This window comes from Perca fluviatilis, chromosome 12 (genome assembly GCF_010015445.1).
Source record: "Perca fluviatilis chromosome 12, GENO_Pfluv_1.0, whole genome shotgun sequence".
Lineage (NCBI taxonomy): Eukaryota > Metazoa > Chordata > Actinopteri > Perciformes > Percidae > Perca > Perca fluviatilis.
In genome coordinates this window covers 24,104,934-24,122,433 of record NC_053123.1, presented here as the reverse complement: position 1 = coordinate 24,122,433, position 17,500 = coordinate 24,104,934, and the positions used below count along the sequence as shown (strand labels likewise).

The 17,500-nt window shown below is 40.2% G+C and overlaps 1 protein-coding gene across 1 annotated transcript in view; it reads left to right on the top strand.

Annotated features, from left to right (window-relative positions):
- cerkl (ceramide kinase-like) overlaps positions 1–17,500 on the top strand; it is a 36,419-nt gene that overhangs the window by 3,294 nt on the left and 15,625 nt on the right. The window contains exon 3 of the mRNA XM_039817749.1: positions 8,687–8,917. Coding sequence (XP_039673683.1) covers positions 8,687–8,917 — 231 coding nt within the window. The remainder of the gene's footprint in view (positions 1–8,686; positions 8,918–17,500) is intronic.

Below are 17,500 nucleotides of genomic sequence, written 5' to 3'. Positions count from 1 at the left end.
TGAGAACAGCAACACACAGAGAGCAGAAGGTGAGGGATGTCACTGTGTGTCCTGAAAACGTACTTTCGTTGATCCAGACTAATTTTGAATGAATTCAGCAACTATGCGCCTTGTATTATTCTCTACTGCAACAACTAAAATTTCTGAATTTATTACCATATCCTTGGCAACAGCGGTCACGGCTCATGGGTATTGTAGTATTTAGAGTCGTTCTGATAAACTGACAGACAAAACATGATTTCTCAGAAACAAAGTTGAAATGATTAAAACTGGTGGTCAGAACATACACCTATATAATTGTTACATTATCCAGGAGAGTCCTGTAATGTGAAGTAACATTGAGGAACACACTACCTGTTTACACGAGCTGCCGTGAGACCGGGTTGGTGTGTGTGTGTGTGTGTGTGTGTGTGTGTGTGTGTGTGTGTGTGTGTGTGTGTGTGTGTGTGTGTGTGTGTGTGTGTGTGTCGTGTGTGTGTATAAACTATGTATGATCCATAACTCCCCACAGTGAGCCACATGGCCTGGTCACCATGAGACTGGACTGCCACTGTGTGTGTGTGTGTGTGTGTGTGTGTGTGTGTGTGTGTGTGTGTGTGTGTGTGTGTGTGTGTGTGTGTGTGCGTGCGCATGTGCAGCAACTCTGTGGGTTCTGTCAACTCAGATCAGAGTCATCTTTATTGGGGTGGATGGAAAATCTCTCTCTCTTCCAATTTAAATTTTTTTATTTATACTCAGTACATTTGTGTGTATAAAGAAGGAAAACAATGAATCAAAATTGAAGATGGGTCAATCTGGGCTTATTTAATGCATCGTTATTGCCTAAAATAAAGCCTTATGTATTATGTGTTTTCTCCACCTTAGCCTGCTAATGGAGCGCTGCTCTTCTTTATGACAGCCAGTCTCCACAGTGAAGCATTTCACTGCATATGTGAGAGAAAATATAGATGATATAGAATACAGAATAAAGATAAGAGTGTTTGAATGTGAATATTCATTTTGGCACACTTGTGAGTGACTAATTATCTTTAGCAAAGAGCAGTGTACAAAACATTCAAGTAGCAACTTCTCAACTCGGAATTGACAGATATCAAATATTAAAGGACTCGGATTGTGATGTTGGCCAACAAAACTTCATCCCTAATAAAAAGGGATAATTCTCTGTGACAAACCAAGCTTTTTTAGACTTTTTTATGTGTTACATTTCTCATCAACCTTGTTTCCAGCAGCAGGCAGCTGTTTCCATCAAACAAGCTCTGATAAACCAACTGTACACTACATGCTCAGCACCAGACAGCAGACTGACAGAGTTAGTGTCTAGCTGGTGAAGAAAGTAGAACATTAAGCATTTACCAGATATTCTACTCAGGAGTTGGTGTAGACCAAACTAGAGCAAGTAAAAAAAAAAAAAAAAAAAAAAAAAAAAAAAAAAGGGGGAAACAAAACAAAACCCAAAAAAAAAAAAAATTTGTTTTTTTAAAATAAGCAAATAATAAAGTTATAAAGTAAATAACTTGAACTATTTACAATATTAAATGAACACAATGAGCAGAGGATGAAGCGACGACAACAGACAGACCACTGCCACACACTGTGACCCTGACATATGGACGCTGGCCTCTGCGGGTGGAAGAGGGGTGGGTGGTTTTGGGTTTTTGGTATTTGATAACAGCAGGAGGGTAATTCACAGAGAGAGGGAGTTAATCAGCTATCATCATATATAACTGGTCCCTGATGGATCTGTCCCCTCTCAGTGGTTCAAAGCTGTTTACTTTATATTTTATATTGTATTTTATTGTGTTCTTTGACAACATGTTTGTTGCAATTTCCTTTAATTGATTATTGGACATGTTAAAAACAGTCGGTTAATCATAAAAAGAATGACACAACACACAGAGCTTGTTCCATAATAACAGCATTTTTAAACTACTGGTGTGGCCCATAATTAAAGCAAAACATCAGAGGTTTAAATCTGGATGAATAAATAATAAAAAAAAATCTGGATGGATTTTAATATCTGTATATTGTAGTAGCGTATTAATATCTCTTTATCCTGAATGTTTTAGTTTTATAATAAAATATTGCAACGGGTTATTTTCTGAAAAGTTGAACAGGAAATAAGCCCATAAGTTCCCAGACAAGCTGACGTCTATGTATTTTGTCTGACCAATAGGGTTGGCATCCCCTAAATTAGAGTTGACGGTTTACAGTAAAACACGTGATGAAGATATTGTCGTTGGGGCCGGTAGCTCATATCTCTTTACATACATATTTTTTTCTACTACTATGGGCCAACAGTTAACATAGAAACGATTAGACATACATGTAAATGCCCTCTGTAAATGGTGCCCTAGGTTTTACAACGTGACCTACTTTCACTTAAGTACGGCGCAGTAAAGTCAATCAGATGTCCGTGATCTGCGTAATGACAGTACAGTGGGACGTCTGCCTTCAACAGAGCGACAGTAATAACCTAACATGCCATCATTACTGAGTTTAAACTACATTCTCGGTTATGTTTGCAATGAATAACGCATTCAATAAACAGAAACATAACTCTTGTAGCGCACATGAACAGATGCGCAATATTAGCTCACACATAAAATAGCACCCTCGTGAATTAGCCTACTGTTGCTAACGTACATTCATAAATCCTGCATAACATCGTCCCGTACCTACAGGACCTCAGACTTACTTATTGATGCACGCACAGAGTAGTGTCGACAAACTTAGTCCAATGAGGGGAGAAAGGAAAGGGTCATAGCGCTCCACGTTAACGCTTTTTTCTCTCTCACTCGAGACCGCTGTGTCCAACGTTACTAGAAGGTAGAGCGAGCTACAACTGACAGGGAGAGAGAGAGAATGTATCACTACAGCCGATCCAGTCTGCTCAAAGCGATGGTATTTTTCACAAATAGGTTGCACGTAAAGGGGGAAAAAGTAGCTTCCACTTAAGGAGCCCTATGTCTTGTCTTTGTGTCTTGGCTAGTTTAAGACCGACGCACTTGTCAATTTCCCGTCCAGCGCCCGCGACTAGGATTAGTGTGTTTGACAGGGTGGGGGGCATCACGATGGTGGCCGCCATCACGATGGACAACTCTACTGACCAACAGTAAAAAACTCAAATTTATTCAGTTTACAGTGACAGAAAAGAAGAACAGGAAAATGTGCACGTTTCAGATGCCGGAACTAGCTAATAGTTAGAATGTTTCTTTATAATGTACTTTACGATTATTTAATCGTAGAGAGTCAAAGTGAAATCAGAAAACCTCATTCAAAATCCCACTGACCTTTGTAACTACACTAAAAACTAAAAATACAACTTTGAAACAGAGCCTTTATCTCAGCAGTATGTTGTGGCTCACTTCATATTTTTAGATAAGGATTCAATTATTCAATTATTCAAGTTTTTTAGCGGCCTTCAACATACACAAGTTTTCCTTAAAATCCTAGACAATTGCAGGCTAAACACTAAACATCACGGCTCGACAGAAGAGGCGAGTCGAGGGGCTGTAGCTCTGTCATATCTGTAAAATACAGCAGGACAGAGAGGAGTGAACACTGCCTGCAAAACTAAATGCTTTTAGAAGGAACAAATCTATATCTCTAGTCAAATAGTTTAATTCTCTATTTATAGACTTATCGAGTAATTGATCAATTGTTTCAGCCTCACACAACTTTCTAGACTCTAGGAAAGTTTTGGAAATATTGAATTGTCATGGTTTAATTCAAAAGTCATAATAAAAGAAGTAATAATTTACTTTCTTTTGTTATAAGGGTGGGGAAATTATTCGGGCTTCAGTGGTTTTTTGTTAGTTGCAGTACCACCGTCGGCCACTGGGACAAACAGACAACAGGCAGACTGCTACATCAGGGGTGTCAAACTCAACTTCACTAAGGGCCACACTGGAAAAGGAGAATCGCATCAAGGGCCAGACATGTAGAGTTTATTTTCATGCTTTTATTTCGAAAAAGTCAAATATCTTTGACTGTATTATTCTATGTTTCCATTATTCTCACTTATAGTTTGGTCCACATAAAGCCCTAAAAAAATAACCTGACTCCGCCAGATGGATTGCTTCGGCATATCCATCTGGGAACTTTCCGTTTGAGAACTTTTGGGAAGGGGCGAAAATACTGGTTAGCTGATTGGATAAACCATCTGTCTGTCACCACCTATGTTGGTGATAGACGCTTCTCGTTGCGTCACTTCTAAACCTGCCTCAGAACCAACGCTGATTGGTCGGTCGTTTGGCGAAGGGCTCCAAATTTTCTCTATCTCAAGTAGGGGTGGTACGGTTCACAAAACCCACGGTTCGGTTCGTATCACGGTTTTAGGGTCTCGGTTTTCAGTACTGTACGGTTCTTGTTATTTTTTCTTTTAATCTTTAACACTCCAGAAATATACTTCAACATATGATATATAGCTTAATTATCCACAATGTAGGATAGAGTATTAAATAACTGACTTGAATTTAAGCACATTATTGGGACCATCTCTGAGGAAAGCTAGGTGAGATTTTGATACAGCAAGAGGGAAGACATTGATGATTTCAACAAGCTTTTCATTTATTTGGCAAAAAAAGGAGAATGTGTATTGCCATCTACAGGAACGTATGTGCCTTTTTAGCACATGAAGATTGAACTATTACAGAATATCAATTGAAATAACTTGCATTTATCAAACTTCAGTGTAGCTCTTAGAAAAAATATCTTTTAAAAGAAAAAGAGAGGCACTCTTAAAGCTCCATCTTTTGAATAAGTCAGAATATGTTAAACATAAAAAAAGTTTACATTGTTAGTTCATTTCCTATCCTGGCCTGGGCCGGGACACACAGTCATACGGTTTGATAAAGTACTTATTGGACTTATCATTGCACTTACAATAACGAGCGTAGCTGTCCTCCTATATGTCTCATCTCCGTTTTTTTCCTGCATCCACAGTCTGCGGGGAGAACTGAGCAGCCCCGCCCGCTGCAGAGACCCGACAGGATCTAAACTGCAGCCGCTTTACCGACTTTACCGAGAGTGAAAAAACGTTACAGCGTACATTGATGTTAAAATGAATACAGGTTGGCAGGACGGTCTGAAATGTTTTGCACGGTCTTTGGCTGTACGTTTTGATGGTAACTTGTCCACACCTCTTCTTTCGCGCGAAAGGGAAACACAGCTGTCTGAGGTCACATATGGGCACCTGATGGGCACGAGGCTACATTGCAAACCGTGCGGCACACGCACGCTCCGAACCGAGACAAGCGGACCGAGCGGTTCGGATATTTTTTCATGAACCGTACCACTCCTAATCTCAAGATGCCAGACTGATCTGCGAGTAGAAAACTGGAGCTCGCGAGATCAGGACGGCTACTAAAAAAAGGCAGCAAATAGTTCCTTAGAAATCTTTAGAATTTAGCAAATCAAGCAAAACAAAGATTACATTTTAAAAGTCGACTCACAGCAACCTGTTTCCCAGCTTTTATTTCGAAAACTCTCTGCTTCTGTGGGAATTTCTGTGAATCTCAAAGTCGGCAAATCTACCAAATTCCTGTCTTTTTGTTTTGGTGCACAACTAGGTGGGCCAACATTTATCGTGAACCTAAATTGATATGGGGGCCGGATCAAAACCTGCCAGGGGCCGGGTTCGGCCCGCGAGCCTTGAGTTTGACACACGTGTGCTACATGAATAAAATCTGTGTGTGTGCGTGCGTGGGTGCGTGCATGTTTGTGTGTTATGTAACTCTGAGTGTGCTGTCTGAGCTCTGCTGACATCCTCAGAGGATTGGATGATTAATCAGACATGGACCAATCAGATTTCCGAATTTGTCCCTAATTACACTCATTGATTGACAAGTGCTACTGTACTCTGCGTTCTGCTGATCAATGGATTAGTGATTAAAACAGTTAATGATATTATTTAAAGGTCCCATGACATGGTGCTCTTTGGATGCTTTTATATAGACCTTAGTGGTCCCCTAATACTGTATCTGAAGTCTCTTTCCCGAAATTCAGCAGAATTACAGCCACTAGAGCCAGTCCCACAATGAGCTTTCCTTAGTATGTGCCATTTCTGTGTCTGTAGCTATTGAGGAGGAGAGAGGGGGGGCAAGGTGGAGGGTGGGGGTGTGGCCTTGACCAACTGCCACTTTGCTCGTTTGAAAGCATGATGTCTCTCTCATGGGCGGGCCAAATTCTCTGGGCGGGCAATGCAGAGAAAGGGGAGGTAACCTTGCTCCTTATGACCTCATAAGGAGAAGATTCCAGATCGGCCCATCTGAGCTTTCATTTTCTCAAAGGCAGAACAGGATACCCAGGGCTCGGTTTACACCTATCGCCATTTCTAGCCACTGGGGGGCCATAGGCAGGCTGAGGGAACGCATATTAATGTTAAAAAACCTCATAAAGTGAAATTTTCATGTAATGGGACCTTTTAAAGTGACTATATTAAACTTTTACATGTTTCTGAAACTGTGTAATGTTCCATCTGATGATCATAAATGACCTGTAACAGCAAATGAGACAAACTGTGATGTCACGAAATGATTTACGGCAGGTAGACGGCTCTACAGTTAACACATTCTGACGGGTCACAGATTTCGTCTGAACAGCTGAAAAGCCTGTGTTAGTGAGTATGCAGGTAAAAGGTAGCAGGAGATGTCTTTATGTAGGCCTAATTATATTTTAATTGTATTTCAGAAGTTATCTGCTGTAGTTATGGCTGATACTGGGGCAGGGCCATCACAGAAAAGAAGGAAATTAAACAAAGAACAACTAAAAGCTAAAAGGGAAAGTGAAAGACAACGGGTGAAATTAAGTCAATCTCGGTCAGGCTTTCAACAGATGTAGACAATTACAGGATTGTAAATGATTCAAAAACGTCCCTGAATTGGCCCTCAGGTATGTAATATGTCTATTTCATTCATAAAATAACTTTACAATGACCAATGTGGTTGTACGCCAGTAGCCGACATTAAATTACGTCCTCCTTCAATTTAGTGCAGACGTTTTATTCCTTTTAGTCCGTGTTTGTGTTGGCTTACTATTTTTTTTTTCCCTTGTCCCCCTGTACCTGTGTAAAGCGACCGTGGGTTTCATGAAATGCGCTATATACGTTACACAGGTGTATAAAGTACTAGAGACCCATACTTGAGTAAAAGTACAAGTGCTCTATCAAAAAAGTGACTTGAGTAGAAGTTGAAATGCTCTTTAAGCACCCCACTTAAGTTGAAGTACTAAAGTATTCAACATTTTTTTGTACTTAAGTATTGCAAGTAGTTTATTTTAAAATGTACTACTCAAGTACTAAAGTACTAGTATTGTGTATGTAGTTATTAAAGAAAGCAGTCAAATTTTGAATATCATATTGTTGGAGTTCAACTTTTTACTTGGTATTAAGACGGTGCAGGCAGTCACAAGCTGTACATTGCTGGATATGAAGGAACTTTATGAAATAAACCCAAAAAGGTACATTAATGTCACAGCTGTTATAACTACTATTATCTGATACAACAGTTATTAATCACTTATTAACAAATACTGACATAAAATGTGTGATGTAGTGGAAAGTTAGAAAGCTAGCAACATAAAGATAAACTAGCAGCTTCACATCACAGGGTCAAACGGTTAACGTTCAAGAGTCACTGCAGACTGAAACAACTCAGGAATAGATTACTCTGCTGCAACAATAGCTAAATAGAGTACAAACTTACATCGTCTCTGACTTCTGAACGGGCAACCGTAATGAAAAGAAACACGAGGCGATCTCGGGATTTCTTACGTAACTTACGTAATTATTGTACGTAACGCAGCCATAACTACACACACTGTAACCTACACAGTGTCCGTAGCGTGATGAATTCACAACAGTAACGAGTAACGATGCAGCACATAAAAAAAATCTATCGGAGTAAAAGTATTTCATTAATCGAAAATATGTACTCAAGTAAAAGTGGAAGTAGGAGAAAAAAATAATACTCCAGTAGAGTACAGATACAGCCTTTTAGTACTTAAGTACAGTAGTGAAGTAGTTCTACTTCGTTACTATACAGCTCTTATAAGTTATTACTACGTTGGTTGCTATGACAATCTCTTAATGCTTTGGCTCGTGACACAGTGACAGTGATACCTGGTTTAGCTCACGATAAATCCAAAGTAGGCTATGTTACCGTATGCAACACTTGAAATGCAACTGCATCTGTAACGTGTTGTCTTATTGTAAATGAATGATTTTCTGTCTGAGCAAAATATTCATCGCGACTATATGACCTCTCGGTAGCGCTAACTCAGTAATCTACAGTGGGCAAAAAAGCACCGTAAAGAAAAGACCTTTACGACAGCAGGTGTGGTAAAAACACTACCACTTTTGTCCAAAGCGGTCGCTAGAATCAACACAAACTGAAAGTTACATATAGCCTCTTTAATGTAAACGCAGATGAACCAGTAGCAGTATGCTTTCATATTTTCCTGACTGACAAGGGGGTTGGACAAAATAACACCTCCTCTTTGCAGCCATCTAAACAGATGTTATCCACACAATTCTAAACTACAAAACTGAGTTTATTTTATTATTACTAATAATATTGTTGTTCACAGACATTACAATTCTTTCAAACTAGTCTGTACTTTCACTAAATAGTGAGCAGTTTGTTTTGTGATCACGTGCTGTGTGTTAACTCTACCTCTCTCCCTGCAGGTGAGGCGTGCGTGCTTCAGCCAGGTGTGATGTTGCTGCAGGATGTCTTTGCGGTGAAGGTGAAGCGGCGGCGAGCTGTGGGCCAGCAGTCGGGGGGACCCGTGCTCGGCGTGGCTCTGTTCTGCTGCAGAAGAAGAGGAAGGAGGCTAGAGGAGGACACGGTGCACCTCCACAATGCCTCCGTAGAACACATACACACCTGGTACAACACCCTGAAGGAGCTGCTCACAGGTAACACACTCACATTCAGACAGGCATGCAGTAAAATAAGTAAATAAAAAAATGAAATTGTGAGTTTTACTTATTTTTAAGGTTATCCATTTTCAACAAGTGAGACCAGTGAAAACTTGGAATAAGCCACTTTTTCAGCGAAGGGTGGCCTACATCAGTTTAACAAAAACAGTTTGGAGACTCATTAAAAAAAAATCCAGGCTCATAGTATGATTGAAAGCTTGTCTGTGTTACATAAGAGCTGAGATGCAGTGGAAACATGACTCAGCACTTTGATAAGCGTCATACTGTAAGATGATTATACACACTGCTATGTAATACTGTTATTCTTAGCACTACAGTAGGTAGGTAGGTAAGTAGTTAGATCTAGTTCAGCTGCGATTTAATTTTGGATCAAATCAGATTTTATATAAAACAAAGTCAACTTTGTCTACTGTATCTCTACAGATGGCCTCCATTGGCATAAAAGGAGAAACAAACTTGCATACACGAGGTATACATTTGTCATGTCTTGTCTAAGGGTTAGCTAGCTGTAGTGCTAGCTGCTCAGATTATAATTTCATTGCTTTCTATCAACCTGTTCGTCACTCAGTTTAATGAGGTGAGTCACAGTTACATCAGACAGTAGAGCTAATCTGCTAATCCACCGGAACAAAGAGACACAGATTACACATGCACACACACACACACTCAGCAGTACTCAGTAAAGTGCTGTAAGCAACTGAATCGTGTTGTCTGCAAGAGAGATTAACTAAACTACTGTCTACACAAACAAGTCCAATTTACCTCACAAAGAAAACCACCCTGCAGAGATTTAGAATCTTAGATAATGCACACTAGAAGGCCAAACGTATGTGGACAGACACATATTACACCTGTATGTAATAGTTGAACAGGTCATTCCAAAACCATGGGCATTAATCTGCTGCTCCAACAGCCTCCACTCTTCTAGTTTCAGATTTACCCCCCCGTAGGGATTTGCTCCTATTCAGCCACAAAAGCTTTAGTGAGGTCCAACACCGATTGATGCGTGATAAGGTCTGGCTCACAGTCGGTGTTCCAGTTCATCCCAAAGGTTGGAGGGTTTTGAGGTCAGAACCTTGAATGTAGTTCTTCTACACCAGACTGGGAAAAACTACAGACATTTATACCAAACTTGATATAAAACTTGTATTGTGTATGCAAAACTTATATGACAGACACTGTCAGAATGGTGCCGATTTGGACCCAAAGTGCAGAGAGGAGGCAGCAGGAAGAGTTAGAAGATTTATTAACGAAAAACGGCTTCAACAAGAGAACATAGAGAGATACATAAAATGTATTGCCCAAAATGTAAAATTATTCCTTTGAAGCTGCACTAGTTATTTATTTATAAGGACAGTTCTATATTAATAATGGATTAATTGTCTATGAGTAATGTGAAAGGGGTCCCTCGTAGTAACACACCCACAGAGAAGCAGTTCTCCTCAGCTCTTCTGAGCACTAAAGCCTCTTTCTGTTTTAGTTTTTTAGCTTGCAGCTTTACTGTTTTGTTTCCCTCTCAATGCGCTCATCAATTGTTTCTAGCCATTGCAGACAGCTATCAAAAAAAGCTTTGATAAGCCCCCTCTACACTACCTGCTCAGTACCACAAAACAAAGTGAAGCTAAAGAGCCAGATTTAGTTTTTAAAAATAGAGTAAATATTGCACTTCAATTCATCAGGTGAATACAAATATAACTTCAGGTTAAAGCTAATGTTGCTCCGTGTCTGCTGGATAAATAGTTATAGAAAAAGGTGTAAACCGGCAACACGTTCGCCACCAACAACTTTTTAAGGTGATATTATGTTAATGTAGTCTTTCTAGCTTGTGCCAGTAAAAATGGGATTTTCTCTCTGCTGAAAGGAAGCTAACATAAGCTTTATAATGTAATCTTCCTCAGGCTGTCTGCCATCAAAACTTTGTGTAGATTTCATAATTGTTAACTTGTTTCTCTATAAAAAAAAATATGCATGAATTCAGGCAACCTTCTTGACACAACCAGTTTGATAAAATTCTGGATGTTGCAGCTACTGAAGTTCCCATACGCTGGTTTGCAGGTGCACTGTAGTGGGCGGTGCCTGGCTGACACTTAACACACAATAGAAATGTTAGAGTGCTGGCTATATGGATTTAACTCACACAAAACCCACTTTACATTTCAGGGTTTTTTCTATGTCGACTGCAACAGAGACGTTACAAGCTATCCATAAATGAAGAGGTCAAAGGTCACATACACACACACACACACACACACACACACACATCACCGTCGTTCTGTCACCATGGCATCGGTCTGACACTTTATCGCTGGTCACCTGTCTGTCGATCTGTCTGCCTGTCCGTCAAACCAGATTACCCATGAGGCCCTGCAGCAAAGTCACAACTTCTTTAAGTGGTTGTCTTTGACCTCTCACACACACACACACATACACACACACACACACACACACACACACATGAATGGCTCACAGGTCGTGTGTCAGCTTGCGTGGTCACACTGCACATCAAACTGTGACGGCTTTTGTGACTTTACACACCGCGGCGGAGGAGTCTGTGTGTGTGTGTGTGTGTGGAAGGTAAACAGTCGGTCGCTTTGCTGCTGTGCGGACATTAAGCCTATTTTCCAGGCAGAGGTCAGTTTGAAAAGCGCATTGTTGTGTGAATCGTGGCGTCGTGGAGCGGGCAGTCCCGCCGCTGCCGACACCGCAGCCAGGTCCAAACATTCAGCTGCACAATGGCGAGCGGAGAGCAGACACTTTCTGTTTCCAGAGCGTTGTTTGCTGTGTGAAGCAGCTGCAGAACGCTATGCAGAGAGTGAATGGCGGTCAGAGTGACAAAAGGCGAGCAGTGATGCTGTATAAAGTCTGTCTCCATACACGCAGTCAGATGGCGGGATGGATTGACTGCAGTTGTTTAACAGCACAACAGACTGACATGCCAGTGGCGGCGGCAGAGCTCACGGGACGGCCAGACTGAGCTCGCCCAGGCCACCAGTTGCCGTCGCTACTCCTCCCAGATCAATTGTCTTGTCAATCCAATGTCAGTTTTCTGCTCGGTTACAGAGCTGTTAGTTTGGGTTCACAGCGACAAAGTGAAATCAGTGGGACGTGGCAGTGGTCAGTCGGGTGGTACTGTAAAGTGTCTTAAGGTCAAAATGACGCCATCAACTCACTGTGTTGCCAGGAAGAATGTGGTTCGGTAGCATTTTATCGAATCCAAATCTTTTCGTATCCCAGATAGAATCGTAATAGATGTTCCCTTCAACATTTTTTCTAAAGGTTAACATAATTGCAACTCAAAGATGTTTCATCAATAGTGTTTTTAGTGTAATGCATGTTGAAACTGAGATGAGCAGCATTATACATAAAATGTTCATTAAATGTATCAGACACATTCAATTAACAGATGCAGCCTACTGTACACAACCTATACTTACTCCAAATACTGAAGGTCCTGATTTACAGCTAAGATATGTGTATTGATGTGGTGAATAAGAGTACTCAGATGATTTAGTATTGCACTACCGTACAACATTGTCGGACTCACGATAGACAGTTAAAAACAAATAAGAAGCCAAAATTGATGCAGCAGAACCAGAGTGTCTTTTGGAGCGATAAAAGGAATGAAAAATTCTAAATCTGGGTATTTTGCTGTCTGAGAACCAGATCCAAAATGGAACCGGCTATCTTAACCTATTCCTTTTGGCCAGTAAAAATCAACACCCAACAGACACAAGGAAAAAAATGCAACTTTATAATAGTAGGACTTTTTCTTTGCATTTTAATATTATATTATTATTCCGATTCTTTTCTTGATTAATCAGTTGGTCTTTAAAATGCTAAAAGATGTTCAAAAAAAGAAGTTGAAACTGTAAAAGGATGTTATTTTTCTCTAAAAAAGACTTAAACGATTATTTAGCTATCAAAATAGCTGCCGATCAACTAATCGTTTCAGTTCTAATTGTGACTTTTCTCTCCTAAAATAACGACTTTATTCTCAAAGTCTTAAACATCAAGATTCAAATGCAATAAACAAACTGAATCACAGATGAACAACACATACCGTAGTATGTAATAACACAACAATATTGTTTTTACTGAGGGTTTTACTACTGGACATGTGACCAACACGAACAGTTAGCCTGAACTGTGAGTTATTATTGCTCTCTTCTATCATCTGTGTGTGTGTGTGTGTGTGTGTGTGTGTGTGTGTGTGTGTGTGTGTGTGTGTGTGTGTGTGTGTGTGTGTGTGTGTGTGTGTGTATACGTGTGCGTGTGCAGCACTGTGTTACATATTAACAGGTGTATCCATGAAGTCAGTGAGTGTCTCCATAGTGACGCGAGGAGAGAAACCTGTCTATCTCTCTGTCTCTCTCTTTTATATTCAGGTTAGAGGCTTTATTAGTTTGTCAGGAAACAGAATGTATTGTAGAGCAGCACACATTCATACCCCACCTCCACCCACCCAATACTGTCAATGTACAGATGGTATCAGAGGCCAAACACTTTGATATTATTATTATTTTACACTCTGATTTTAATGCAACCTGGCAGCTCAAAAGTTGCTTAGGTTTTGCCTGTACTGTATGTCAGAGAGTGATTGTACTCCAAATGAGAAGGGTAGGTTTAAAGTAAGATGAACTGTAAATAAACTTTTCCTTTTTAAGTCTTGCTAGCTGTGTGGCTCTAGGTGTGCAAAGTCTACCACTTTGGTCCAGATAGAAATATCTCAACAACTACTAGGCATGACATTTGTACAGACATTCGTGGTCCCAAGAGAATGAATCCTACTAACTTTGGTGATCCCCATAGTCATACTCCCCTTAGGATGAATAACGTTGGTGATCCGTTAACGTCTCATCTACCGCCACCATCAGGTCAACATTTTTATTTATCCAATATTTTGGATTTTGGATTATGATCATAAAACGATAAAAGCTAAATGTGAGAACGTGCAATGGAAACAGACTTGGCAAAATAATCGCAACGCACATTAAGCATTTTACTTAAATGTAACTACTTAAAGCTTTCCATCGCAGAGAAAAAATATAACGGCAGATCTGTGTGGAGCAATTAAGAGACTGTAACGTTTCTCACATTAATACATGGAACAGAAATGCCATATTTACATCATGTCTTCTGTATTTTTCCTCCACTATTTGTAGTCTGACTGGCACATCTAGTTGTGCGCTCTTCTGCATTGGTAAAATGGCACCTGACTGGAGGATTAGTGCCAACTACTGCTTATCTCTGTGAACCAACTCCAAATATATGCATTACAAAAGTGGATGGAAATATAAATTTGCATTTTATTCTTTGGATACATTTTCTGCCATTCAACTATGTTGAATCTACTAATTGTAAGCTCTACAAATTGTAGAATTTCCCTTTAAGTGTCTATAAAACATCTGTAAATTGCCTCATTTGGACGTTTAAAGCCTTTAATTGATTACTTCTGTCCGTTGACCTCAGATGGAGTCTACACCAAAATATAATCTGTTTTTGTCAACAACATCCAGCAGCCTCAGTCTTCAGTTCTCTCTCAGAAACTCAACACTTCTTCTTGACAACTCTGGGATTGTTTACCATGGTAACGTTTTAGCAGTGCCATAGCAACCTGCCGCTGGCCGAGGCTGGGAGATGATCTGATGGATACTTGATCTCAATCCATGTACCTGTCTGTCTGTTCTTCTTAGAAACATATCAACAAATTGAATGACCTCATCTCCTATGAGACTGTGTGTGTGTGTTTTTTTTTTTTTTTGTGTGTGTGTGTGTGTGTGTGTGTGTGTGTGTGTGTGTGTGTGTGTGTGTGTGTGTGTGTGTGTGTGTGTGTGTGTGTGTGTGTGTGTGTGTGTGTGTGCCTGAGCATTAATCATGCAACAGTCACTTAGAGAGAGAGATAGAGACAGAGAGGCCCAGTTTAGGCGTTCAGGATCACTATTTTTCTTTAGTGACGTGACAGTGATTTTGACAAATTTTAAATAATTGTATCATAAATATGAAGGTAAATATGAGGCAAAATGTGAGAACTTGCAGAACAATTAAAACTTGCGAACTAGAAAATTAAACTTGTGAGCTATGTGGTCGTAAAATTCCTTGTAAAATAAAAATGTGCACTTTGTAAAATAAAATGTGCACTTGTAAAGTAAAAGTTGCAAACTTGGTTGCGTAAAAAATATGGCACTTGTAAAATAAAAATTTGCACTTGTAAAAATTATTCACATTTGAAGTCACAAAAGAAAAAAACATGAGAGCTTGGTAAAAAATCTGAACTTGTAAATAGTGTTGCACTTGTAGAAAAATATTCACAAATGTGTAGATTGATATTTGCATGAACACAATGACAGCTGCAAACTTGTAATGCAACATTTACTCATGTACTTTTTTTTTTACTCAGGTTGATTTTCCATCACAACCACAACTCAGTGATTACAACCTCCCGAATCCTGTCACTGTATTGCGCTCTCACATCACCAAGAGAGCGATTCGCGCTTCGACTTTTGCAACACTTGTTGCGATACATTTGGTGCAAAACTAATTTGTACCTGTGGACTTAGGGCGGGAGCTCTGATCCAACAGAACGGGGGAAGCAGGGTTTCTATCGCCAGATGAGGGACAACTCTGTCCTGCTTATGCTATGCGCATGGAAGCCTGGTTGAATAGCAAGCTAAGCGTTAGCTAACTAACCAACCAGCCTGATTCTAAATAAATACCTTTTAATTATCTTAACCATTTTTCACAGTCAAACTGAAACACTGCCGGTGAGCAGTCTCCAGCGTCCGGGCGACCGGACCGTCACCAGCGGGTATCGGTCAGCGGAGCAACATCGCTATTATTGCCAGAAAGCTTCGCTGCCCGACCTCGACCTGCAGTCGGAGCTCAGCGGGACACAGAGAGCCCCCCCCCGGTAGCATCGGCACATCCCCCGGCCATGACCACAGCTTGCTTTGCTGATGTTGTGCCTCACTGCCAATCATTGCACCCGCTTGGGCAGCAACAATAGCTTCTGCAGAATTACATCCACCTCGCGGGCAGCAGCAATTATTTTTGCCGAATAATGCGTCATCTCTTAACCCTCGTTGCGGCGGAGATTTTGCACCCAGGTAGCAAGGAAATGATAGTCTGATAAAACATTGATGTCTCTAAACGTTGTAAAATTATAATCATCATTGATGAACATGACAAAGGAATGTATATAGCCTACATTTTAATTAAACAGTAGCTACTTTGCCTTATAAAATCATTATTTCCCTTATGGATGGAAGTCTTGGCAGGGATGCAGAACTTGGCACGTGTTTACCCGCTGATGACGGTCCGTCTGCGGCTGCAGGACCTGGAGCTCACCGCCAGTGTTTCAGTTTGACTGTTAAAGTGTTTAGATAACTAAAAGGTATTTATTTAGAAGCTGGTTAGTTAGCTAACGCTAGCTTGCTATTCCACCAACACTAGCCGTGAGCTGCCGCCTCGCGGGCGGGCTCTCTGTGCCCGCTGGAGCTCCGACTGCAGGTCGTCAGGCCGGCAGCGCGCTTTCTGGCAATAATAGCGATGTTGCTGCGCTTTCGGCCGATACCGGCCGGTGACGGTCCGTCTGCGGCTGCAGGACATGGAGCTCACCGCCAGTGTTTCAGTTTGACTGTTAAAAAGTGTTAAGATAATTAAAAGGTATTTATTTAGAATCAGGCTGGTTGGTTAGTTAGCTAACGCTAGCTTGCTATTCAACCAGGCTTCCATGCGACATAGCTAAATAAGCCGGACAGAGTTGTCCCTCATCTGGCGATAGAAACCCTGCTTTCCCCGTTCTGTTGGATCAGAGCTCCACAGCCTAAGTCCACAGGTACAAATTAGTTTTGCACCAAATGTATCCGCAACAAGTGTTGCAAAAGTCGAGGCGCAGATTCCCCTCTTTGTGATGCGAGAGGCGCATACAGTGACAGATTCGAGAGGTTGTAATCACTGAGTTGTGGTTGTGATGGAAAATCAACCTGAGTAAAAAAAAGTACATGAGTAAATGTTGCATTACAAGTTTGCAGCTGTCATTGTGTTCATGCAAATATCAATCTACACATTTGTGAATATTTTTTCTACAAGCAGCAAATTTCAATTTACAAGTTCAGATTTTTTTACAAGCTCTCATGTTTTTTTTCTTTTGTCACTTCAAATGTGAATAATTTTTACAAGTGCAAATTTTTATTTTACAAGTGCAAATTTTTATTTTACAAGTGCACATTTTTATTTTACAAGTGCACATTTTTATTTTACAAGTGCAAATTTTTATTTTACAAGTGCAAATTTTAACATACAAGTTAAATTTTTTTGTTCTGCAAGTTCTCACATTGTATTCTACAAGCTCTCACGTTTTGCACCATATTTACCTTCATACATAAACACCATGGGCATTAATCTGCTTCTATAAACAATATACTTCCTGTAAAAAAGAAAGTTGGTTAGCTGTGGCCTACAACTTGAACCCTGTTTTTTTGTCTATACATGTTGATGTAGAAGATGTTAGGTGCACTTCTGTATTTGTCTTCATTGTTGTACAGCTTTGATGTTAGTATT